The following is a 25,699-nucleotide window of genomic DNA, read 5'->3' as shown; positions in this document are numbered from 1 at the left end:
TTAATCCGCCGGTTCAGTTGAGTTCAGTTTCTGCCCTTTGTTCTGGGTGTCCAGCAACATTTAGGTTAAAGATTTCACCACACATCTGCCTATGTAAATGTGGCAACTTGAGTCAGCGTTTAAAACTGTAGAGAAATTTTGACCACATACAGCACTGTGCAGCATGACTGGCTCTTCTAAAACCGGTATAAACAAGTGTAATGTTTGCATGTTTAGGCCTGTATTCGAAATAACTAGTTAATCAAATGATAATAGTGGAAGTGTTGGTAACTACATATCTCTTACAGACACTGTATAAGGACAGCAAGTACTTTTATTACACAGTAAAGTGATTGAGGCATAGACAATAGAACTAAATTCTAGCAGTACTATGGAGGCAATGTGAAGCACGTCTATAGTGACTGAGAATGTGTAACACAAAAAAGAAATATGCATCAATTGCCCTTGTGTGATGAATAAACTCTGGTAAATGCAAATGAATTCCTGAATCCCTTTTGTCCTAGGGGAAATTGAATGGGACAAACAAGGAATAATGCAACTCCATTATTTAAAGCTGTGACACTTAGAACACTGATTGAGCTGTTTTCTAATCACTGTGGACATTTTTTGTTCCCTGTATTTCTCTTTTTTTCTCTGTCTCATCGCAGAGCCGGAGAGTGGTGAGCTGGCAGAGAGCTTGGTAGAGGTTGCACAGAAACATTGTGTTAGACTTGCATGTCAGAGGGGACAGCTGGCCCAACAGCACAGGGAGGATGCTGAGGTGAAAAGGGAAGGGTATCAGCAAGCAAGCCTCCATACTAAGGAATCAGCTGGTCACTATGCCACCAATCTGGCTGAATCAGTACTGCAGGACGCCTTTATACGTCTCTCTCAAGATGAGACCTCCTTTGTTTCTGAGGCTGCTGTCAGTGTGTCCCGCGCTAGACATCCTTCCAACTCCACCGGTCCTTCAAAGAGCAAAGAGCCTTCCCAACAACGCACCTGCTCTTTTGAACTCCCCAAGATTGTTATAGTTCAAAGCCCAGACAGTTCTGACGGAGCTGCAGAATGGCCAGAGAGCCAAGTATCTCATGTGTCCGACCAGAGCAGCAGGGAGATTCCAGAGAATGGGACACAGGCTCACATTTCCCACCACAAGCATGTAGAGGTTGCTTTGGCATGTGCTGCCAATGTCATTGGCACCATTACTACCCCACAGCTGACAGAACAGCTCATCATAGAGTCTGCTTCAGAGGAGGACACAGAGGAGGAGATGCAAGACCCAGAGGAGCGAGTTGACTACTCCTTCTCTTCAGCTATGTGTGGCATGGCACAGGTAGCCGGTGCTGTAGCAGCTGTGGAGATCGCAGAGGAGGCCGTTGATTCTGATGCAGATTCCACTGAAGTCTACACGGCATCTCGGGGTTTGATGTCTGCTGCTGAGGCATCCACAGCCTTTGCACTGCACTGCAGTGTGGCAGAGGGTACCAGCGTTGAAGCGTTTCGTGCCAACATTGCTGAGGTCCTACACAGGGAAGCAGCAGAGGTGCTAACTCAGCCACAGGGCTACAGGAGTGTAGCTCACTTGTTAGAGGCCACACATAACAAGATAGTAGATGGCATTACCTGTCCAAAAAAATCCTACATGGATGAAAGAGAGGTGGATGACTTAATAAATGAGGTTGCTGATAGCCTATTTAAGCATGCTTTAGAAAAGGCCAAAAAGAAAAAAGAACTGGAGGGTAATGGAAAAGATGCACCGAGTGTCCAGGTTTTTCTGCAGGACAGTGTCAACAATTTGCTGTTTGATATCCTTTGTCTGACACAGAAGAAAATCAGTCACATTGCCACATGTGACAAAGGGTCAGTTGAGACACAAGAGGAAGGCACTTGTGCTGTGGAGTCAAGTTCCATCAACGAACACAAGGATTCATTAAGTCAATTACAGTGCGTAGTTGGACATAGCCAGTCCACTAATATTGAGAACCAAATTGGGATGCTACACTCTACAGATAAGCTAACCATGGTCTCTGGGCCAAAGGAGAAATGTGTGCTTGATGAAAAGGATCTCACTGCATCTTCCTCCGTAGCACACAGCAAAGAACAGCAGCAGTCACTGGGCAGACAAAATCAGGCTAAATGCACATCGTCCCCTGCCAAGGATTCCTCTGACCATCAGCAGATGCAGCTGTACAGTGGTCCTATTAGAGAACATTCAAGTGAAATCCCAGTTTATAGCACAGAGAAGAGAGGACGGCTGGTGTCAGGCAGTGACAGCAGACAGGCCTCCCTCAGCCCCCAGTCTTCCCTCAACTCCTGCAGTTCTCTGCTCTCATTGAGGATGGACTCAGAGTCTAGGACACCTATTACATGCTATGCTGATGATTTGGCTGCTACAGTGGTGTCTATGGCCACTGAACTAGCAGCCATCTGCCTGGAGAACTCCACTGGGAAACAACCCTGGTTCTGTGCTCTAAAAGGGACATCTACTGAAGCACCAGAAGCCTACTTGATTCCTGCTTGCCGCACAGTTCTCAGGAGGAAAGAGGGTCAGAGCAGCAATGCAGCCTCTAAGAAACACAGAGCACCACGCCTCAGCGAGATCAAGAGGAAAACAGAGGAGCAACCAGAACTGATGGAGCGGCTTGTGAACAGGGTGGTGGACGAGTCAGTCAACCTCGATGAACCACAGGACCCATTTGCCCTCTTTGCCTCTGAAGTCACAGCCAGAATCATGAACTGCCCAGAGCTTAACGTGGTGGATACCTCCAAAACAGGCCAATCACGCAGCAGGTTACAGTGTGAGAGGTGGAGCCGTGGGAAAGCATCAAGTTATGAGAGCATTCCAGAAGAAGACGCAGACTCCTCAGGCACACCCAACACCCTGGGCCCTGGCAGCCGGTTAGGTCAAAACTTGAGTTGGGGTAGCTCCATCTCTAAGCAATCTAGTTGTGAAAGCATCACAGATGAGTTCTCAAGGTTCATGGTAAACCAGATGGAGACTGAGGGCAGGGGCTTTGACCTTTTGCTGGACTACTATGCAGGGAAAAATGCCAGCAGCATTCTGGCTGCAGCTGTGCAACAGGCTGCATCAAAGAAAAACGGTCACCTCAATGTCAGGGCTTCATCCTGCCTCTCCAAACAGTCGAGCACAGAGAGCATTACAGAGGAGTTCTACAGGTTTATGCTTCGGGATATGGATAAGGAAAACAAAGAGTACGGCATCGCTAAGACTAAAGAGTGGAGCAACAGCCTGTTTCCCCCTTCTCCTAGAACTCCTTTTTGTATAAGACAGTCCTCTGTCCCAGACCGGCGATCCTCAGACTCTCGACTGACTGTCAACTCACCCATTAAAGCAAACTCTTTTGACGGATTTGCTCGCAATGTGCATGGAGACACTTTGAATATTTACCCGACCAATTCAGTGTCAGCCACAGGACTGTGTAAGTCAGACTCCTGCCTCTATCAAAGGGGTAAAACTGATCAGATTACTGATATGCTGATTCATGAGACCTGGTCAAGCTCCATTGAGTCTTTGATGAGAAAGAACAAGATCATTGCTGATCCAGAGGATAGCATTGAGCTGGAGGCTGCAGGAGATTCTCAGCCCCATGTGCAGCAGTTTGCCAATCGTCTGGCAGCTGACATTGTAGATATTGGCAAGTCTGCACTCGGGAGCCAGCAAGATGTGGCTGGGGGCACGCCTGGGTCACACTCACAGCCAAACATGCCTGTTGGTGAAAGGAGGAGGGGATTCAAACAATCTCATTTAAGTTGTAGCCGGAGTCGGTCCAGCCAGGAGCAAGCTGCTATTGGAGTAGGATCTGGGGTTAGTGACACTACACTTCGCGTGAGGGGTCCCAGAGATGTGCCACTGATCCACATTGAAGGAGATCAGAGGGATGAGGGAACACCTCCAGACGTGTCAGGAACCAAGTGTGCAGAGAGAGCTACAGCCAAGGACAGCAGGTATTACACTGCTCACAATCCTGTGTAAGAGTCAGGTGCTTCCTTATGGCAGGAAGTTTTTCATAGCCCAGCAGAGATGTAACTATGAAAAGTAAAGATGAATTTATCTGACAGGTGTAACAGATAGAATCATATGGTTATTTTTAAGATAAACATGAAATGTTTTCTAATGAAATTTGCACAAAACATAAAAACTAGGACCTACAGATGCTCTTGTGAACAAAGCTATTTTTAGAATTTGATCAAAGAGTGGCAGGCACACAGAGGGCCCATTCATGCAGGATGTAATCTATTTTAGCAGCATGTAAGGTTTGACAAACATTTGGCTAGGCTGTGACTCACACTGTCGGGGTGCTGTACTGTGTGTGCAGAAGGCTTTTAGTAGTTTCACTTTTTATCCACTATGGGGCTTCTGAGCTCACCTTGATCAGTACAAGCTGCTCTCACACTTGGCTAATACACTAAAACCACTAGAGGCTCAATTAGTGTTTAGATTACATTGACGCAATTAAAATAACAAGGTCAGGTTAAAGTTCTCTTTTATTGTTTGTTTAACAGCAGGTCAAGTCAATTCATGTGTAATAAAGGATTGCAGTTCTACTGAATATTAAAGTTTTAGACATGGTTAACCTTGGAGGTCTTCTTGAAACTAGACCAAAAGCGCCAAGACTCTCCCAGAAGACATTTCAGTGGAGGTCATAAACACTGGAGCAGTTCATAGTACGTCCTGTAGAAAAAAATCAAACAAAAAGAGGTGCTAATTTGCAAGATCAGGCAAGGGAAAATATAACATCCAGATGTGGGGAAGCATTTGTTCTGTTAGTCTTTTAAGTGTTTTTAATAAATTATAGCTTTTTAATATAAGATGTGTTCAACAGTGAATGAAGAAAATAGCAGACAGTTTCTCAGGCCACAGGGGAGTCACATGACGTGCTTTTCTTCACTTGACAATACGTGTAATAGAGGAACAAGTGGAGTGTATCCTTTTGTCCCCTGAGTTCAATCACTTGCCTAGTCAATAAAACTCAATTTCCCCTTGGAATTGTCAAGGATGACAGCCCTCAGTCATCTGATTAAGACTTAATTTAAGCAATTTTCTGAAAAAAAATATATTACATAAAAATCTTACAGTGTCTCTGGGCAATGCAGTGTGATGGTGCATTAAAGATAGTGAAATGAATTAGCTTTTTTTTTTTTTTTTTTTTAATTAATTCCAAAGGTTTGCCCCATGCAGGAATTTACTACCTGCTCGATTCATTTAGAGAAGGAACTGTCCCAATACTCCCTTTTAAAATGTGCTTTAGTTTTAACGAAAGTAAAGAAAAAGTTACCACACATTGTGCACAACTAGTTGATGGTCATTCCCACCATCTTGCGGTTTGCTCTCCCCAGCAGTGAGAGGGACAGGCCAGCTGTGGTGGTGGCTGCAGTAGTGAAGAGTGACAAGCGTTCTATGAGTGCTAGCAGTGAAGAGAGCATGGGGAGCTGGTCCCATATAACCCCTGAGGATGACCCCCACGAGGAGACCAGTAGTTTTATCCAGCTGAGCGAGGGGTCAGTAACCATTGCTCCTTGACGCTGCTGCTCCCACTCTCACCCTACTCTCATTGGGCCATTGCTACTGACACTTGTGCTCCCTGCGCCAATGCCAATTTACTCCATTCTGCTGCAATATCTACACCCGCTGAGGCAGTGTATGGCAGAGAGCTTGCTCCACAAAAACCTCTCCATAGCTGTTATACAGGACTAGACCTTGCCTGCACCCCATGCACATCTGCAGCAGTAAGCTGCAGTAGAATAGAGCAATGACCTCTCAAATCAAAAGCTTTCTCACACCATTCTCTCCATCAAATTCTCAATCATTCTGTCTAACTATACCAACAAATATAGTGGAGTTACTGCTCTGTGTTAACTGAAAGACACCCTTCTTTGTCTTTGCCTTAAAAACATTTTCCACGATGGATTAAATAATATTGCTAATAAAATAAAAGCAACTTAAACTGCATGTTCAAAAGCCTTTATTTCTAGGTATTGATTTGTGTAGGAGAGTGACGAAAGGGGAAGCTGGAAGGATTGTATTCAGTGAGGCAATGATGCTTAATTTAGTAGTTGTCCAAACCACCATAACACTTGCTGCTCCGTGCTACCTCTCCATCTACCTGCTTATTTTAACTTCACCTCATCCCTGATCCATGTTGTGACACAAGGGTAGGACTGCTAGCCCTGCCTATCCACCTATTCCGCTTAACCTATCTCCAAATCTCCTCATTCTCATATTCAAACAGGCTTGCTGCCAGACAAAAAACACCAGCTCTTCCACCTTGAGCATCCGATTCAGCTGCAGCAGCTATTTATATGTTAATCACCAGCTACCGAATAACATGACCTGCATCACTGTGCCTGGTTATTGTTGTCTTCACAAGTCAGCGATTGTGTTGGATGTCTTGAGACAACATGCAAATTATGCTATCTCTTTTGTTTTTTATTGGTTTACAGGAATGGGACCAGCAGCACATCCAGCCTCGGCCTGGCAGACCTGGATGCTTTTTCTGATTTACCTACTCAGAGCACAATAATCAGGTAACTGTCACTGGCTGTTGATAAAAGATTTCTCATTAATGTGTCACTCTAATGCCCATAATGACGTTTTTTAATATGACACAAAGTCTGCAGAGAGAATATTGCTTTTTCTCATGTTCTCGCCCAGAGCACAGTTAAATGACGTGTGACTGGCTGCTGGACTAACACTCATGACATGGGATGATACCCAATTATATATTCCATTGTTAGACATAAAAGTATCTTCAGTTTGTTGCATTTTTATGTACATATTAATCTTGTCTGTGAAGTTTGAAAGACACTCAGAAGTACAAAATGTATGCTTATATTATAGAAGTAGCTCAGCATTTTGGGAAATATTTGCTTTCCTGCTGTAAGCCAGGTGGAATACTCCCTTTAAAACTAAAAGGTGCTATAAGGTGCTTTTTTTTTTTTTTTTTAGATTTCAGGTTTTGGATTGATGGAACTACCAAGAAGTTACACGTTAATTAATGAGCAGCGTTAGAGGTAGCAGTAGGCAGACTGTTAACTTCAGACCTACCATTCAACACTGTCTGCTAAACTGTCTAGCTGCGACAATAACTTCATACTTACTGTTCTTTCTCATCTATCTCTTGACAAAAAAGGTTGAACTGCTCCTTAAAGTGATATTACTCTTTCATTTGTTATTTTTTCTTACAGCGAAGAGACAGAGAAAGGTCATCCTGCAGCAACCAAGGAGAATGTATTTGGTAAGTGTGGTGAAGGATTCTCATAACATCCAACTGTTATCAACTTCTTAATTATTCACGTCCTTCAGCTCAACATCTCAGTACTCACTAAGAGCTCTTGACTGACTGTGGGTACAATATGTGCCGGATTTATGTGATTAATCCCTCAAATGCATGTGCTTGAATTGAAGTGATTCTCCTCTCTGAATTAAGGAACGTCAATAATTGAAAAGTGTCTAACATTAAGTTAATCTTTAATGATTTAGCACGCCAACAAAGATTATCTCAAAGTAAAACCCAAGATACTTTTTTATGAAGCCGAGCTTACTGTATGATTGCACATGAAGGTTTAGCAAATTGGTTTTTGATGCCCAGAGAAGCAGAGGAAAGAATGAAATGTGTCCTGTTGTGCTTTCATAGTGATAAGAACATTATTACCATACAAGATGTGTCATGCAGAGACTTTCTTCTAACCCAGTATTTCCGATCACCTTTAATATTTCAGAGAGCAGTTCAGTGAGGACAACAGGCAGCAGTAGCAACTTTAGGGAGCTGTTGGTCGTGAACTGTGACCTTGAGCCAGAGTGTGTGGACTTGGAGCTGAGGGTAGCTCTGCAGTGGATTGCTGCCTCAGAGCTGGGCCTTCCTGCTCTTTACTTCAGAAAGTCCAAAGAGAAGAAGGTTGCAAAGGTAGGAGCAACTATCCATTCATCCATCCATTTTCTTAGGCTTATCCGGGGTCCAGGTTGCCGGGGCAGAAGTCTGAGCAGCCCTGCTTAGGCTTCCTCTTCCCTGGTCACTTCCTCCAGCTCTTCTGGGGGACACACCAAGGCGTTCCCAGGCCAGCCAAAAGACATAGTCCCTCAAGCGTGTCCTGGGTCTTCCCCAGGGCCTCCTCCCAGTGGGAACACCTCCCCAAGGAGGCGCCCAAGAGGCATCTGGAACAGATGCCGGAGCCACCTCAGCTGGCTCCTTTTGAAGTGAAGGCGCAGCAGCTCTACTCCAAGGTCCTCACCCTAATCTCTAAGGGAGCGCCCAGCCACCCTGCGAAGGAAGCTCAGTTCCACCGCTTGCATCCAAGATCTTGTCCTTTCAATCATGACCATAGGTGAGAGTAGGAACATAGATTGACCGGTAAATTGAGAGCTTTGCCTTTCGGCTCAGCTCCTTCTTCATCACAATGGACCGGTACATCGACCGCATTGCTTCTGTCAATCTCACGTTCCGTCCTTCCCTCACTCATGAACAAGATGCCAAGATACTGAAACTCCTCCACCTGAGGCAGGATCTCTCCCCTGACCTGGAGATGGCAAGCCACCTTTTTCCATTTGAAAACCATGACCTCAGACTTGGAGTGGCTGATTCTCATCCTAGCCAACAGAATAACATCATCTGCGAAAAGCAGAGATGAAATCCTGTGGTCCCCTAACTGAACTCCCTCCAGCCTCTAGCTGCACCTGCGTTGTACAGAGACGGATAGCCCTTAGCAAAGGGCCCCAGACCCCATACTCCCAGAGCACCTTGCACAGGATGTCATGAGGGGGTTGAGATACTTGGGGTGGATCTCATCTCTGCCTTGCCACTGAGGAGCTGCCAAACTACCTCAGTGACTTCAGCTTGGGTGATCAACCTCCCACTCCTCAGCCTCTGCTTTCTCTATGGAAGATGCGTCAATAGAGTTGAGGAGATTCTTGAATTATTCCTTCCACCGTCCGACAATGTCCGACAAGGTCAGCAGCTCCTCACCTCCATTGTAAACAGTGTTGGCAGAACACTGCTTCCCCCTACTGAGGCGCCAGACGATTTGCCAGAATTTCCTCGAGGCCAACCAATAGTCCTCCTCCATGGCCTCACCAAACTCCTCCCAGACCCAAGTTTTTGTCTCCACCACTGTCTGGGCTGCAGCAACCGTCATCTGCCTCAGGAGTCCCACAAGCCAGCCAGACTCGACAGGACTCTTGTTGGGGATTGCCACCACAACAGGCACCAGAGACCTTATGACCACAGCTCTGAGCCGCTGCGTTGACAATGGAGGTGAAGAACATGGTTCATTTGGACTCAATGTCCCCAGCCTCCCTTGGGATCTGGTTGAAGCACTCTCGCAGGTGGGACCTCTCTGACGGAGGGTTATGCCAAAGATTCCCAACACCCACACAATACGTTTAGGTCTGCTGTGTCTGTCCTTCTTCTTCCTCCGCCAGCGGATCCAACTCGCCACCAGGTGGTGATCAGTTGACACCTCTGCCCCCCCTCTTCACCTGAGTGTCCAAGACGTACAGCCGAAGGTCAGATGACACGACCACAAAGTTGATCATTGACCTCCGGCCTAACGTGTCCTGGTGCCATGTGCACTGATGGACACCCTTATGCTTGAGCATGGTGTTCATTATGGACAAGCTGTGACTGGCACATAAGTCCAACAACAGAACACCACTTGGGTTCAGATTGGTGAGGCTATACTTCTCAATCACGCCCCACCAGGTTTCACTGTCGCTGCCCACATGAGTGTTTAAGCACCTTTCAGCACCCTTCCCAGAGACTCCAAAAAGGCCAGGTACTCTGTACTGCTGCTCGGCCCATAGGCCAAAACAACAGGAGAGACCTGTCCCCGAGCCAAAGGTGCAGGGAAGCAACCCTCTCATTCAACGGGGAAAACTCCAACACCTGGCCCAACCCCTCTCAAGGAGTTGGGTTGCAAAGCCCAGGCTGTGCATGGAGGTGAGCCCAACTATCTCCAGTCAGTACTGCTGGTAGAGTACCCTGGCTTCTCCGTACCAGGCGACGTCACAGTCCTTGTTTTCCTCTTCTTTATAAGGGACCATTGAACCACTCTTGGTCTGGTCCATCACCTAGGACCTTTTTGCGTTGGGAGACCCTACTATGAGCATATAGGCCTGACAACATAACTCCTAAGATCATTCGGAAACTCAAACCCCTCCACCACAATAAGGTTAGGAGCAACTGTCAGTTATTTAGTTAATTAATTATACTCCTGTTGCTGGTCATGCTCATGTTCCATGTATATGATAAAATCTCAGATTATAGCATCTTTTGTCTATTTAATTTCACTTCTTCATTTTATATAGTTTGCAATTTACATGTAACGGCTGCATGCATAACGTAGGCTGCTCATTCATAGTTTAGTGATTTCTTTGGAAAACATTTATACGTACATGAAGTTTATAACCCTTAGTTTTGTTGTGCGTTCTCTCAGTTCCAGAGGGTGGTCCATTTGATGTCTCAGAAGGCGTGGCGAATTGCAGACTTATTCAGCGCTGTGGTTCAGTTCTGTAAGCTACATGAGAAAGAGGAAGAAGAGGGCAGTTCTCTGTCCAGCCTGTTTGATTGGCTTCTGGAGACCTTGTAGGAAGGTCTAGTATCATCATACTGCAAAAATATACACACATGCTCACTCATTCACTCAACACTTCTAACATGCTTGCCCCATCATGTCTCGTCACATTAAGTGTCTCTTACTGCAATCTGAAAGCACAATGCGATCAGTATGCTTCAGAAATTCATACCTGAAGGCTGTGTTTTTTTTCTGTCCACAGCAATGAATGGACCAGTTTTCCCTTTAATAAAGACATCTATTTATTTTCAGATTCACTTGTCTTGTGGGACACACCAACAGAAAGTTATAGGTATACGGGTTGGACATTTATACACACACCCACATATATATACACACACACACACACCAACACATGAAGCAATGTACCAATAGAAGTTACAAAAATCAGGTTAAATTCTCCCCATATCATGAAAAAACTTTTTTTTTTTTTTTTTTTTTTTTTAAATCAAAACTACTTTGTAAAGGAGTGTGTTGTAAACCCAAAACAGGCTCTCTCAATTGTATTCTGATAGCCATTTTGAAGTTGATAAGCCTAAGCAAAATGTCCTTTGTTGTGTTCACTGGCTCACATACCACCCCTGTTGTGACCTTGAAATTCAGTTCTAAGTATGTATGTTATCTTGTTCATGTTACTTGAACTAATTATTTTGGATAGCTGTACTGTATATACTGTAGATTTGGAACTGCTGCACCTTGGAGTAGTGGACTTCTCTCTTTAGCTTTTACTATGTCAGAAAGACACAGTGAGGTTTGTAATGTTGAATTTGTATGTGAATTTGGTCTGTTTATTTCTCTACTTAGTAGTACACTAGCGTTACATCAGCACTTGGGGGTGTAAACTGTAGAACTGAATGTATTTATCTTTTGACATCAATAAATTTCTGTGATGTGAAATATAAGCTGTATTTATCATTTATAACATTCAACAGAAAGCCAGTGAACACTGTTTAGTAATCCATTTTTCCACATTATTGTTACACTGTATTGCCTAGTTTACCCTAAAGCATCACATAAGTAATTGAAGTTTATCACAGCTGAATATAGGAATCTACTGAATAAACATTTCTCATGGTTTTTTTTTTTTGTCAAATAGCTCCACTTGCAAAACCCCCCTAAACTGCTTAAAGATTTTTTTTCATAGCTTTGCCTCAATTTTCATAATATAGACATTATTCTTCTGCACAAAATAATATTTCTCTCTTCCTGCAAGTAAAAATTTGAAAGAATAATAGTCATGATTTAAGAAATAAGCCAAAAGTACTGAGAGATTTTATATTTATTTAATAAATCACATATTTAAAAGTGACTTTTAGAGGAGCTGGGTTGCATATTTTTGAACTTGCCTCCAGTCTTAATACTAAGTGAAGCTATTTGCCTCCTGGCTTTTGCTCTAAACTTGATGCACAGGCATCAAAGTGGCATCAAAGTGTTCTCATAATATAAAAATGTCAATAAGCATGTCTGCAAAATGTTCCAAAATGGAACTGATGAACTGAATCTACTTAAGGTGACATGAGTAAAATCACCATCCTATTAACAGCATATGAAAATCCAGGTCATTAGAACAGTCAATCAGATTCAGTAAAAGGAAGGACTTTAGAAATTCTATAATCAAATGACACGAATTCCAATTGAATCTTAGACATTATAACCCAAACTTTCACCTCAATGTAACTGCAGATTTTTCAGTTGACAATCAGCCAAAAACAAACAATTAGAGGTATACAGAGGGTACATAGAATACATAGAAAAAAACAGAATGATTGTGTCCATGTGTATGTTCACCTGAACCTCTGATACAATAGGTCAAGGTAATGGTCAATACCAAATCCGGCAGGTGTTATCCTTGCTGCCTGCAAAAAAAAGCACAAACAGGGAAGTACAGATGAACACTTGTGTTTTAACTTAACCATTTCTCAAGGCTGGCAAAGCAGTTTATTCAAGGCACAAGGCTACTACACATGCATGTGTGTGTGTGCACGTGTAGACAGTGTATACCTGTAATGATGGTGTCACCCTCATAGTTGAAGACACAGGAGAAGATTTCATCAGTGTGCCCCTCCAGGACTTGTAGGCAGACTCCAGACTGAACGTCCCACAGACGAGCTGTTTTGTCTGAGCTGGCAGTCAAGACTCTGTTGCCCTGGGGGCTGAAACAGATCTATCAAGAGAAACGGAATCAGGTGAGTTTGTCAGATGTGTGTGTGGCACATGAGTGATAGACTCAGCAAGAGCGGGCTGAATAAAAGATTATGCCAGAAGTGGTTGAATGACAAAGAGAGGGGAAACTAAGAGACTTTAAAACACTTTCACTGTGTCAGCAGCATTCCACTGAGGTCATTCAACTTTAAACCGCTAAGGAGGATAAAGACACCAGTGGCAACACTTACTTACATTTTCCAGTAGCGTATTATAAAAATCATGGCTGAAGGAGATTGTATTAGTGCCAGGGTTTATTGTTCCCTGAATGGTTTTATATCTCCAGAGTCAAATAGACGGAAGGATGTTTAAATGAGGTGGGTGCTAGATGGTCATGAAAGTAAAATATGTTTTATTACAACTGTAAACTGAGCACCAATGAGTGAACCCCAGACAGGAGATGGAAAATAACTTGAGAACAAGCTGACAAAGATAGAAGACCGGAGAGGGAAGATGAGTGGAATCCAACACAAGCACATAAATGGAAAAAAAAAATGCCTGAAATAGACACAAGAAAAAAATACATCAGAAAAGTAAAAGGTTTCTTCTTAGATACATGGTCACCAGGTGATAGTCATACTATTTTCCTACCCTACAGTGTTGTTTAACATTACCCATCTAATTTTTAGAGAGGAAAATAGACTTAAAAAATGTTTTAAGACCAACTTAGATATTTCTTTTCATAAGATGGTTAGTCTAGTAAGCAAAAATACCTTTCTATAGGAGTAAAGTGCCAGTTGCTTGTTTCTGCCATCTTGTTTCTTCTTCAGTTTTAAAGTCCTGTAGTGTAACTGTGCTCAACAATTTTCATGACAATGTGACTTTTCAAAAGGAAAAATCTTGCATGCAAAGTTGTAATTCTGACCTAATTTACAGTAAATAAAAGAAAGTAGAAAGTAATAAGCATTTGGGAAAAAACAAGGTCTTGTGAATTCCTTAAATGAGATGCCATATTTAGTAGAATCCACATAGAAATATGCATCCAGGTCCTTAGAATCAGTCATTCCATTAACTGCATATTCCCATATTTAAAACAGGACAAGCCAGCAAGGCGAAGTTACAATAGGAGAGACTAAGAAAGACAAATTAAATAAAAGATCCATGGTAAAAAAGCAAGTGTCCTGTTAGGGGGAGATTAGTGTCATAATCCTTTAGAATCATCCTCTGTCCAGCATTTTAATTACTGACTGCCTCATGTGTTTCTGTAAACAGAGGTAGTTTCCCCCATCCTACTTAGAAATCCTCTGAGTCAGGATCTGTGCGAAACTGACACTCATGCAGAGCAACAGCACTGGCCAACAGTAAATGGGTAAACACAGCTTATGCCAAAGTAACTGTATGTTTGACATAACATGTTACGCTGGGTTATATGTTCTTTTTGAGACTGTGCAATAAAATGCAATGGCATTCATGCATTATGTGGTGATATGAGTTCAGAGGCAAAGAAAATGAGGTCAGACCCTGTTCAGTGATGGTAATGGGTGACAGATGGCATTTGATCTACCTAGAGAACACTGATAATATAGCATGAAATCTGGCGATTTAATTAGTCAGATCAACAGATACATTGCTGTCGTCCTATGGAAAAAAAAAATCTATTCAGCCTTGTTGACCTATAACATGTGACACAGGAAGCACAAAACATCCTGAAACCTAGACTCTTGTCCCTCCTCTTCACCATCATGCTTTATCCCACATTAACAAGGCAAGCAGAGGCAATACCCTATTTACAACAGTGCCCAGGCATGATAAAGTGTAAATGTGATATATTTAATGGTGATATAAAATATGTTTTTACAGATTATGAAAGAATGGCCACTTTGGGTCCAGCAATTTACCTTGGAGATCTCACCATCATGGCCCTCTAGGGTCACAAGACACTCATGTGTGGTTGCACTGAATACCCGTGCTGTACCTAACAAAGAAAGGGATAGGCACAGGTAGTGTATTTTTTTTTTAACTTGCTGAAATGTTGATTTTTGGGAACTACAATGTATATAGCATGTAAATAATATACAGGACTTATGGCATTACAACAAAAATACAAGCACAAGAGGAACAGATGTCTAACTTATTAACACTGTTAAACTTTGTATAAACCTAGTATATATAATAAACTTTACTAAATTAATTGCAAAGTCTTACCATCAGCAGATGCAGTAGCAATTGTCTGGCCACTTAAATCAAAACACACATCCAATACTTCTTCTTTGTGTCCAACTAGGGTGGCCACACATTTCCCACTGACAGTCTCCCACAGCTACAAGTACATAATATAACAAGAGGCAATTTTACAAATACAATCTGGTAAGAAACATGTAAGTACAAAAGCTTGGCCACATGCACATTAACAAACACATATGTGGCTGAAGCATATCCAGCAAATATGCTTACGTGTAGCTGTCTTGTCTTAATGGGCTATAGTTTAAACATCTCCATAGAGGAATGAAGTGAGCTGGATAATTCTTACTTGTGACCATGATTCCTCTTGGCATAATTGAGGAATTAGGATTTATTTTTGGGGAAGTGGGAAATGGAAGAGAATGAGCATGAATGACAGGAATCATATATCTTATATACGTGTCTCTTGCAAAAGTTTGAAATGCTATATCAATGACTGTGACTATGAAGCAATTCAGCTGGCAACAACAAAAGCAACCTTTAAAGAGCCTTTTTTGCATTTTTTGAGAGTTAAACAAGACACCCAGATACACACAAAAGCAAGTCCAGATTTTTAAGTCTTTGGGCTGATGACCTTGCAGGTTTTATCCATGGAGCCTGTGACTATGAGGGAGCAGTCCCAGTTGAACTGAACATTGCTGATTTCCCCCCTGTGACCAATCAGAGTGTGGACACGTCTGAGAAAAAACAAAAAGCAGCAGTCAGTTGTGTACACTTGTATTCAGACTCTATAAGTGCATGCCCTGCACAGTGTAAATAATGACACATAATATCCTCACACACATGCACATAATGATGTATGAATTGCAATACCAATGACGTCTGACCTTCCTGAAGCAACATCCCATATTGCAACTGTGTGGTCAAAAGAGCCAGTGACAAGCTGACTGCCCACTGTGTTAAAGCACAGAGAGAGGACCTCTGCAGTGTGACCCTGGATAGAAACAAAGAGACTATTACCTCTAACTGTCTCGTTTCCTTTCTCTCTCATTCATTATTCTTTCCCTCTATAGCACATTATGCATGAAAATACACATCAAAGAGGCAATATTATTTATTGAAATCTGGATATAGAGTTTAACCTTAAAATAATATTTTAAATTCTTGAAATACATAAATAAAAATGGGCATATGCTTAAGATTCTGCATTCAATTGGCTGCTTTCAGCATGACTGAGCTTTTATGGTGTGAAGGGCTAAAAGAACAGAGAGATGCAGAGAGCTGCTTCTCACTAAGATGGCACCAACCAAACAGACAGTCACACCACGGACCCATGTGCAGTCTGGACATCAAAGAGAACTCACTACTCCCCTCTGAGTAGGTTATTATAGCGTGAATAAAGAGTTACAGATACATTGCTCAGGTTATCATGGCTGGATATGTGGGGTAGAAAAGGCTCTGGCCGTCAGTATTAACAGCAATCAATTTAGGAATAATTACCCTTAGACATTCATAAAGCTAATAATGTCATTATTAATGAATAGATGTTAGTCATGATACAAAAAAAGAGCATGAGAGGTACTGGGGTGTAGTATGTAAGGAAAAGATAACTCACAGTCAGAGTGGCTACCTCCTCCCCAGTCTCCACATCCCACAGCTTGGCAGTGGTGTCCATACTGCCTGTGGCCACCAGTGTACTCTGAGGGTTGAAAGCCAGGCAGACCTACACAATATGAAGCTCTTTTTTAGAGTTACTAGAGTGTTTGTTTCTGATACAAAGCCAAACAGGATTTGGCAGAGACATATTTATTATCTAAGCACATACCATATTAGCACAACACTAAAGTAAAAATATGCAACAATGCAAAAATTCAACTATGCATAAACAGATATTACATGAATAGCAATGATTGACTAAAAATAAAGAGAAATTGAATAATTTCAATTTCAGTCAACAGATTATACATACTATTTCTGCTATGTGTCCACGAAAGGTATGAAAACATTTGCCTGTCTCAGCACACCACAGTTTGCAGGTCTTGTCAAAGGAACCAGTGGCAATTTTGTCTCTAAGTTTAATAAAAAAAAGACATGAAGCAAAATTCTGATAAAATGCTTTTGAATGTCAAATTGAGTAATGCAATTCTCGGATGTTCATATGTCACGTCTCGTGCTGAACAATTCATTACCCATATGGGTTGTTGAATGCAATTGCATACACCACATTTCTGTGACCCTCCAGCGTGTGCAGCTCTGTGCCTGAAGCCGTGTCCCAAACTCTACAAGTCCTGTCGTAGCTCCCAGTTATGAATCTACGGAGTATGAGAATAATAAATCGCAATAAAACAAACAAAAATAACTTTCCAAAAATTCTAAGTGACAGACATTTGTGTGCTGCAGATAAAGTTACCTTGAACCTGATTTGTCAAAGGCAACATTTGTCAGTGGCAGTATGTGTGCTTTAAGTTCCTGCAAAAAAGACCAGATTAAAAAACAAACAAACAAAAAAAAAAAAAAAAAAACATAACACATGCACCCTCTTGCCAGCTGTATTGGGTTTGTATTGTGTGTATTTCTTAACATACTAAAATACATGAATCACCTTTTGCCATCCTTCTAGTCAAACACAACAGACAAAGTAAGTTCTACATAGCTTTCTAACTTGTCCTGTCACCCTAAATAGCACCCACAGTCTTAACCAGTAACAACTATTTTACTGAATCTATATGACATGTTGACATGTGTTGCTATTAATGACCAATGTCTGACCTTGAAGAAACAGAATCTGTGATGGTCCTGCTGGCCCTGTTTCTGTTGAAGTCGAAAGATCAGCTGTTTGACCTGATCAGCCCGGGACTCTGTGATCAGAGGCTCTGATTGCCGGATCTCTGCCACCAACTCATCTGGGTTTGTTCTGTATGGCAGAAATATACCATTTTTTTGTACAATTATAATCGCATGATGGCAATATCTAACCCTAATACATGTTATTAATGAAGGACTATTGGAGATTAAATAGCAGCTCAAAGGCATTAACTTGATCACCCTCAAATATTAATGGGAAACACTATTCCTCCTTTTTTTAGATTTAAACACAATCACATGTCTGTGAAGATTCTCAGTCATCCCGGTGAGGTTATCTAGAGGTTGAGTCATGGCAACTGGACTTCTAGTTTTCAGGTTGAAACATTTTACTGCTCATCAGTCTCTGATGAAGTTCCTCGGATGAGTAGTGAAACATTCTGGATCTAAAAACTAGAAGTCTAGTTGCCATGACTCAACCTCTAGAGAATCATATGTTATAGTATGAGCTGAGCTGAAACTAACTAGCTACCTGCTATCAGTAAGGAAATTTTCATTTGTAGATTGTTATCAAAACTTTGTTATAAAAAAGACTGTAAAGATACTATTCTACTTAAATTATACCTTCACTCCACATGCAACAGAATAATTAGTTTAAGGGAAAAGAGTATTGATGAGCCCTCTCACTTTCCTTTCTTTAAAGAAATGAAAAATTAAAATGCTCATTATTCCTTTATAGTTAATTTCAAGAAATAGATTTTAGATGTTTTTATTACAGAACGAAAAAGTTTCATTTAAAAAAATAATTTTCAATTCAGACAGCATTACCTGGAAGAGTCAAACACTTCGTATTTAGTTGTTCTATTAATTAGGGTTGAACCAGCATTTTTATTATTTATTGATCTATCAATCAATCAATCTATATTGATTTAGTAGGGATGCACCGAAATGAAAATTCTTGGCCGAAACCGAAAACCGAAAAAGAGAAAACCAAGGCCGAAAACCAAAACACCGAAAGAAATTATGCCAATTATTAGTACCATTGCATTTATGTCTATGGCTGTGTACTAACTTTACTAAAATCAAGGCATTGCAATTGCATAAATTAATATAAAAGTTTCAAAGAATAAATCAATTACAAATTATGCAAATATTTTGCTTCAGACAAGCACGTGCAGGTCGCGGTTTCTGTTTGCGTCATCACAACATTTCGGCCGTAATGTTTCGGTGATAAAAGTCTTTCGGCCGAAAATTTTCGGTGGCCGAATATTCGGTGCATCCCTATTATTTAGCAATTCTACTTTCAGAAAAATGACAGAAAAGCAGCAACACTCAGACACTGTTAACGTTAGCTGGCAGCTAGCGTTAGCTTTATGAACAGTGCTCTAGTTAGCTACAAGATAATTACTCACGCACTCTGGAGTTAAATCCAGAAGATCGATTGACTTGGTCCTCAAGTACCCTCCTTTTTCAAATTCCAGGATTATACCTGATAACAGAAACACAGTTTAAACCAAGGAAGAACATTCACGCCGGCTGAGCCTGGTAAAACACTGGTAACCCAAAATCAGAGTAGCTAACGTTAGCTGTTAAGTTTTTGTCAAAGATGAAAACATTCCTCTACAGCAGTGGGCGCATTCCCATAGGGTGAAAATAACTAATGTTTCAGCTGGGACAAATTAACCTGTTTGTATCTGGTTACCTGGTGGATAATACCGGAGAAAGAAGCGCTTGAGTTTCATACTGACATGTACACAGTCCAGTTCACCTATCAACAAACCGTCACTATGGTGACAGCCTCGCGAGACACACTCAGCACGCATGCGTAGTACGAATAAAACACACACAACGCTTATTCCCTGCCTGGGCGAGAAAACATGACAATTTGGAACTTTTAGTGGTTGCTTTGTATTTTTACAGAACCATCGAAAGCTCACTTTTGTCTGAAACACACCACGACTATACAACATGAATCACATAACTGGACAACACTACTAATCTACAACACAGGATGAAATAACCACATACTCTGCTCCAAACCCACATCAAACAATCTAAAAACCAACAATAACATTGGTCAAACAGCTTCTGTCCTTAGGGCATGCTGGGAAACCTCACAAGTTCAACCCCATCACGCTAATATACTGTGTAGAAAACTAAATGAACTTATAGGTACTAGTTACACCTTTGCCAAATCAATAACAGGCTCGTAAATGAGCAGGCAATGATTGACCTTTTGCTACTAATAGCTCCACCCATGTACAATTTACTATAACTATAAGAGATATTTTAATACTACATATAAGCCAAGAATACTTAATTATACTTAAAATTACTAGGTATATCTTGATCAAAAGATTGAGTACTATAGACCCAATATACTTAGATCCCTCTCTCTCTCTCTTTACTAGCCATTTTGTTAAGTATATCTCTGATAAGAAGTAAACTGAAAGTATAATCTCGTATTTTACATTTAGAAGACGTATAGTAATAGCACACTAAAAAAAAATTTTTTTGTAAGGGTAGTTATCTCTGCCTGCTAGCAGGTCATTGGATCTAATGCATATCATTGGTTAAAACATATAGCCAAGTTAGTAAGTACTCTGATATTTTCATATCTAATATATTTTCATCTGGGCCGGACTTGCCTTATTCCCAGGATCAATTTGCAATCAATCAAAATTTTTTTTAAAAGTTTCCTTTTTTTTCCTCTGAAAACTAGATGTATACTACTGGGCAAAAATTTGAGATCACTTCCATTTTTCTACCTCAATACCTTTATTGACATTTACTGTACTGCAAGTCCAGTGTTTAACCTTAAATGCTACATAGAAAAGTGGTAAATTGGCAAAGGTAAAATAAATAATCCCAAAAACAACAAGCCCCAACAGATTCTATGATTTTCTTTAGTCTCCAAACGTTTGCTTGTGTTATGCTCTCATTTCAGAGTACACAGAGATTACACTAAACCTAGAACATAGTACACAGTATACCAGTGTGTTGGGGGACTGGATTGGTGAGATTTCCCAGCATGTCCCAAGGACAGGAACTGGCTGACCACTATACCTAAATAAACTAAAAAATCATATGGGAGGTAAGTGACAAATAAGCTAACAGTATATATTGAAGTTTATTCGCAGTACACTTCAAAACATACTTTCATAAACTAAAAAGTGGACTAGGTGTATATATTGTGTTATAGTATAGAAGAAGAAGAAGAAGAAGAAGTAGTTTATTAATCCCCAAGGGGGAAATTCAATTGTTACAGCAGTTCTTAAATTAGAGATTATTTAAATTATAGAGTAATAGTAATTCATAAAGTAAAGTTAATAAAGTAATAAAGTAATTAACTAATTATTTATTTGGGGGGGTTTGTGTGTGTGTGTGCGCGTTATTGTTTATATTGAGGAATTATGGCCGTGGACACAAAAGACTTCCTGAATCTTTCAGTCTTGGCTTTAGGGGGAATTAGTCTGTGGCTGAATGAACTTCCCATTCTCCACAGTTCCTCATGAAGTGGGTGGGAAGAATTGTCCGATATGGAGTATATAATACACAGTAAAGTTGCACTACAAAATGCAGCTTTGAAATGAACTATTTGTGCATACAAACTTTACTACTTTTACACCTAAAGTACACTTAAAAGTATACTTTTTAGAAACTAAAAATTACTCTCAGGAAGTCTTGGAATTGTGCCCTTATTAGTACACTTATGACAAAGTTTACTTTGTAAATATAATTGAACTTAAATTTACTTAGCAAAATAAACTTTAAATATACTTTGTAAGGGAAAGTCTTGTTTCATTATCTTGTATATCCAGATTCATAACAGGTTAAAGTCTGTCACTCATAAAATGTGACTAAGACACGTGTAGAATCATAAAGATTGTGTGAGTGTGAGTGTGTGTATGTGTATGTGTATGTGTGTGTGTGTGTGTGTGTGTGTGTGTGTGTGTGTGTGCGTATTCTAGCTAGTACGGATAGCTCAGAGTATTTAGGGACTAATCCAGGAAGTCAGACTGAGGTGGTGCCCTAGAAAATAAAAACAAAACAATCTCTGAAATTCTGCTAGTGTGAAAGTATGAGTCTCTGGGCCAGGCTGAAGTCTTCTGGCTGGGCTTATCCCACCGCAGTCCTGTCACTCTATGGGTTTTTTGCTAACTGCAGGATAGCAGAGCCCTTTCTGACACCATACCTAATTGGACCACACAAGAACATCTCGGAAGAAGTGGTAAGGACACACACTATACAGCTGGTGTTCGGTGTTTAGGTTTTGACTGACAATGCAGTATGGGTAGTCAAGAGTTACGAGCATGCGTTCCTACATCAACAATCCTATTCTCTGGTGCTTCTTGTTTCCCACAGGTGACAAACTACCTGTTTCCAATTTGGACATACTCCTATCTAGCATTCCTCTTCCCTGTCTTCCTCTTGACTGACTTCTTGAGGTACAAGCTTGTCATCATGCTACAGGGGCTCTTCCTCATCATAAACTACATCCTACTCTGCTTTGCCGTGGGTCTGCCTGCTATGACCTTCCTACAGGTCTGCTGAAAAACTGTTAATTATTGAAAAAAGTTGACTAGTAATAATGCCGCTTGTGTAACAGTTACAATTTTTTCAAAATAATCAAAGCCTCTGCACTTGGTGCTGTGTGTCTTAACATATACATTTTTTTTAAAACCAAAATGATCTTTTACACCTAATGTACAACATGTTTAGGGAAATAATGTAGTATTGCTGCACTGTTGCATATGGAGCTTCTAAAGAAAAAAATGCATCACATTTTGACTTGAATCAACAGGTCAACTATGCTGTAGTGACTTCCACAGAGGTGGCCTACTTTTCCTACATTTACAGTGTGATTCCCTTTGAGAATTACCAAAGAGCCACTGGTTACCTGCGCAGTGCAGTGCTGGCTGGATATACTTTTGGTGCCAGCCTTGGTCAGGTTCTTGTCTCCCTGGCAGGTAGGTATCATGTCTAAGTTTAGTATAAATTACAAATATCAAAGCTAAAATATAGAAACCTCCCTTGCCTGAATAACAACAATGAATGCTAGAATTAAAAAGGAGGAGCACTGTATGGGGAAGTGCAAGAGCTGATGAAGTATGAACTCTATCCAACAGGGGTGGACTACTTCGTTATCAATGCTATCACTCTGGGGATTGTGATTACGGCCTTTCTCATATCGTTCTGGTTGCCCATGCCCCAGAGGAGCATGTTCTTCAAAGGAAAAAAGGCTGCAGCTGTGCACTCACAGTCCCAGCAGGAGGGGCCCCTGGGAGAAGCACGCAGGCCTGAGGAGCCAGTGATGGATAACGATGGAGCTGGCTCAGGGAAAGAGAAGATGGAGCATAATGGCAGCACTGGTTGGTGCAGCAGGGAAAATGTGGCCACTGCGGGTTATCTACTTTGGCAAAGCTTCAGGGAGTCATACTCTTCAAGGCATTTTCTTTATCTGTCTTTTGCTTTCTTGATACAAGTCACACTCAGTACACATCAAATACTTCAAAATACTTTGTGTGAAAAACTTTGCATTGCACATTTTCTCTTCAATCACAGTTTTACTGCAGCCGATAAACAAATTAGTTGGTTGTTCAATGTATGTTTTTGTAATGTAATGTATTAATTTGGTAGGTATTTTTGTAAGTAGAAAGAGCAACCATCTAATTATCATAACCTTTGTATAATGACCACAATGCAGGCATATAATCTGTTGGTCCTTGTGGTGGGCTCTAGCCACAGCGGGCTACATCCAGGTCTTCAACTACATCCAGCTGATGTGGGACCATATAGAACCATCTGCCACATCATCCATCTACAATGGAGGTGTAGAGTCTGTGTGCTCTCTTGCAGGTAAGAGTAGCTGTGCACCGGTTCTCCTAAACCTAAGCTATTTCAGTCTGATTCAGTAACACCATGCACCTAAATTACCTTCCCAAAGTAGTACCACAGAAGTGGGACAAACCACTCATAAAGTAAAGATTTGGGCATCCTCAGAAAGGACAAAATCATATGAACAAAAGCAGATTTGATGAAAGTGTGAAAGTCATGAAAGAAAACAAAGGTATCAGAGTCAGAGGGTCAATGACTTTCTGACAGGAAGGAACTGATTTCAATTAATACAAGAAGGAAGACTGTAGCACGGCTACATTATTATAAAGCAAAATAAAATGTAAGTGTTAAAAGCCACTGTGCTACTATGATCACACACAGACCTATAAAAACAACCATGCCATCCCTAGTTATATGGGAATATCTCATTAACTGGAAAATGTGTATTGATTTTGAAAGGGAATAGCAGCACCATGGTCCTATTGGCCTATCCTCAACCAGGTTCAGCATAGGAAGAAGAAGAGTAATTGCATCAATCAAGGAGATAGAGTTAGAAGGTAATGGGTTCTCTGATTATTGCTGATAGCTGATTCCAACAGCTGGATGAAAGTGGCTCATCATAATAGGTTGGCATTGTGGAGGTCAGGAAAGCCATGTGTGTCAATAAGGTTTTGTTTAGAGGCCACATTCCCCATTATACCAACGTTCAAGGAAAGAAATGCTGTCATTAGGATTAATGAATGAATCAGAAGCATGTACAGGCAAGAGTGAACGTGCTGTCCACTGGATTCACGTCTTGTATAATTCTTTTTCTTAATTCCATGGACCAGGTGCTGCAGCAGCCATTGCTGTGGGCCACGTCAAGGTGACCTGGGCCGTGTGGGGAGAGCTGGCATTAGGGTTGTTCTCAGCTGTAGGGGCAGGTGCTGTATTCCTCATGGCACTCACCAGCAGCATCTGGGTGTGCTATGCTAGTTATGTCATATTCAAATCATGCTACATGCTTCTCATCACTATCACAGTGTAAGTTTATTGTAAAATTCCTCCAGCTGAACTATTATTCTGCAGTGTTAATGTGGCTTTTATTTATTAGTGCCTCTCTTCTCTCCATCTGTAAAATAAGCTTCACACACAAATTTTTGTTTTGCGGCTGCAATTACGACAAATATTTCAGTTACTTCCCCAATATTGATTGTTTTGTTCATAAAACATAGTAAAATACAAGAAAGTAGCAATTTCTCATTTTCTTAGACCAACATTCCAAAACCCTAAGAAAATACTCAGTAAGCTAGTATGACCATTGGACAATTCTTACATGAAAGCTAACCTACAACTACTACTACTGCTGCTACTTAAAATAGGTTAACTTTCTATCACTTAATCAGTACATCAATTATTTTAGTTGTTTTTCACCTATTAGTAATGGATTGCCTATGTATAATACAAGCTCTTTCAGAAATGATATTCACTTTGTCCTTTCAAGTTTTCAGATTGCATCTAATCTCTCCATGGAATGCTATGCTTTGACATTTGGGATCAACACTTTCGCAGCCCTCTCTCTGCAGACAATCATTACTGTCACTGTTGTTGATGAAGCTGCACTGGGACTGGACATTGTGACACAGGTGTGTTCATACAATATATATCTTCCATCAAACACTGATTTAACATTGACATTCTCTGGGTGAATAAGGAGCATTAACTAATGTTGGATAAAAATTAAAATGAGGACAGGGTGACACCTGGTGGTTATCATTAACTGCTGCATGCAGACATATTGGACTTACATAGATTCTTGGCGTGATTTAAATATTAACCTCTCTTGGCAGTTCATCATCTACGGCAGCTACTACGCTGTCATCTCGATGCTCTTTCTGATGCGAGGGACTTACACTGCCTGTGTAAATCGTCACAGACCTGTGCAGAAAGTAAATAAGAAACAAGTGTCCAGTGTGGAAGTGATCTCTTCTGAACATTTCTAACCAAGGTTAACAAGGTCATATGAATGTTTCATTTCTGTATGGGGAATAAAATAATGATTTATCTACAGCAATGTTCACTAAGGAGTATAAACTGAGCAGCTTTTTCCCTAAAAAAAAAAAACTCCTCATATACACAACAGCCTTTTTATTTCTGAAAGACCAAGTGCTTTGTATAATTACCACTA

General features: G+C 40.9%; 3 protein-coding genes across 4 annotated transcripts in view; 2 read left to right on the top strand and 1 right to left on the bottom strand.

The window, feature by feature from the left end:
* The window catches only part of sphkap (SPHK1 interactor, AKAP domain containing), a 27,377-nt gene extending 16,787 nt beyond the window's left edge, over positions 1–10,590 (top strand). The window contains exons 7-12 of the mRNA XM_026318575.2: positions 648–3,948; positions 5,341–5,502; positions 6,445–6,528; positions 7,189–7,238; positions 7,723–7,907; positions 10,432–10,590. Coding sequence (XP_026174360.1) covers positions 648–3,948; positions 5,341–5,502; positions 6,445–6,528; positions 7,189–7,238; positions 7,723–7,907; positions 10,432–10,584 — 3,935 coding nt within the window. The 3' untranslated portion in view covers positions 10,585–10,590. The remainder of the gene's footprint in view (positions 1–647; positions 3,949–5,340; positions 5,503–6,444; positions 6,529–7,188; positions 7,239–7,722; positions 7,908–10,431) is intronic.
* Positions 10,438–19,479, bottom strand: daw1 (dynein assembly factor with WDR repeat domains 1). 2 transcript variants are annotated; one of them, XM_026318658.1, is made up of 14 exons: positions 19,397–19,479; positions 19,111–19,183; positions 17,662–17,806; positions 17,303–17,361; positions 17,082–17,204; positions 16,862–16,961; positions 16,508–16,615; positions 15,780–15,886; positions 15,527–15,629; positions 14,917–15,031; positions 14,610–14,686; positions 12,571–12,733; positions 12,358–12,425; positions 10,438–10,512 (listed from the first exon to the last, which is right to left on the bottom strand). In XM_026318658.1, the coding sequence occupies exons 1-13, from the start codon at positions 19,434–19,436 to the stop codon at positions 12,391–12,393; spliced, it is 1,248 nt and encodes a 415-aa protein (XP_026174443.1). In that variant the 5' UTR covers positions 19,437–19,479; the 3' UTR covers positions 10,438–10,512; positions 12,358–12,390. The 2 variants fall into 2 exon arrangements, with proteins under 2 accessions (XP_026174443.1, XP_026174433.1); XM_026318648.2 differs by lacking the exon at positions 10,438–10,512 and having other exon boundaries at positions 10,895–12,425.
* Positions 19,480–21,651: 2,172 nt separating this feature from the next.
* slc19a3b (solute carrier family 19 member 3b) lies at positions 21,652–25,514 on the top strand. Its single transcript, XM_026318635.1, has 8 exons — positions 21,652–21,925; positions 22,060–22,239; positions 22,499–22,664; positions 22,824–23,142; positions 23,402–23,553; positions 24,363–24,555; positions 25,016–25,157; positions 25,362–25,514. The coding sequence occupies exons 1-8, from the start codon at positions 21,776–21,778 to the stop codon at positions 25,512–25,514; spliced, it is 1,455 nt and encodes a 484-aa protein (XP_026174420.1). The 5' UTR covers positions 21,652–21,775.
* The last annotated feature ends 185 nt before the right edge of the window (positions 25,515–25,699 follow it).

This window comes from Mastacembelus armatus, chromosome 13 (assembly GCF_900324485.2).
Source record: "Mastacembelus armatus chromosome 13, fMasArm1.2, whole genome shotgun sequence".
Taxonomy (NCBI): domain Eukaryota; kingdom Metazoa; phylum Chordata; class Actinopteri; order Synbranchiformes; family Mastacembelidae; genus Mastacembelus; species Mastacembelus armatus.
This window is presented reverse-complemented; position numbering and strand designations above follow the sequence as displayed.

What these genes read in the sequence shown, in the direction of transcription:
- daw1 (XM_026318658.1), bottom strand. Translation starts at nt 19,436, where the DNA reads ATGAAACTCAAGCGCTTCTTTCTCCGGTATTATCCACCAG. An exon ending in TTTGACAAATCAGGTTCAAG is followed by an intron (nt 17,205 to 17,302) that starts GTAACTTTATCT and finishes CATACTCCGTAG; the next exon opens with ATTCATAACTGGGAGCTACG. An exon ending in ATGATGGTGAGATCTCCAAG is followed by an intron (nt 12,734 to 14,609) that starts GTAAATTGCTGG and finishes TTCTCTTGATAG; the next exon opens with ATCTGTTTCAGCCCCCAGGG.
- slc19a3b (XM_026318635.1), top strand. Translation starts at nt 21,776, where the DNA reads ATGAGTCTCTGGGCCAGGCTGAAGTCTTCTGGCTGGGCTTATCCCACC. An exon ending in GGTTCTTGTCTCCCTGGCAG is followed by an intron (nt 22,665 to 22,823) that starts GTAGGTATCATG and finishes TCTATCCAACAG; the next exon opens with GGGTGGACTACTTCGTTATC. An exon ending in GTCTGTGTGCTCTCTTGCAG is followed by an intron (nt 23,554 to 24,362) that starts GTAAGAGTAGCT and finishes TCCATGGACCAG; the next exon opens with GTGCTGCAGCAGCCATTGCT.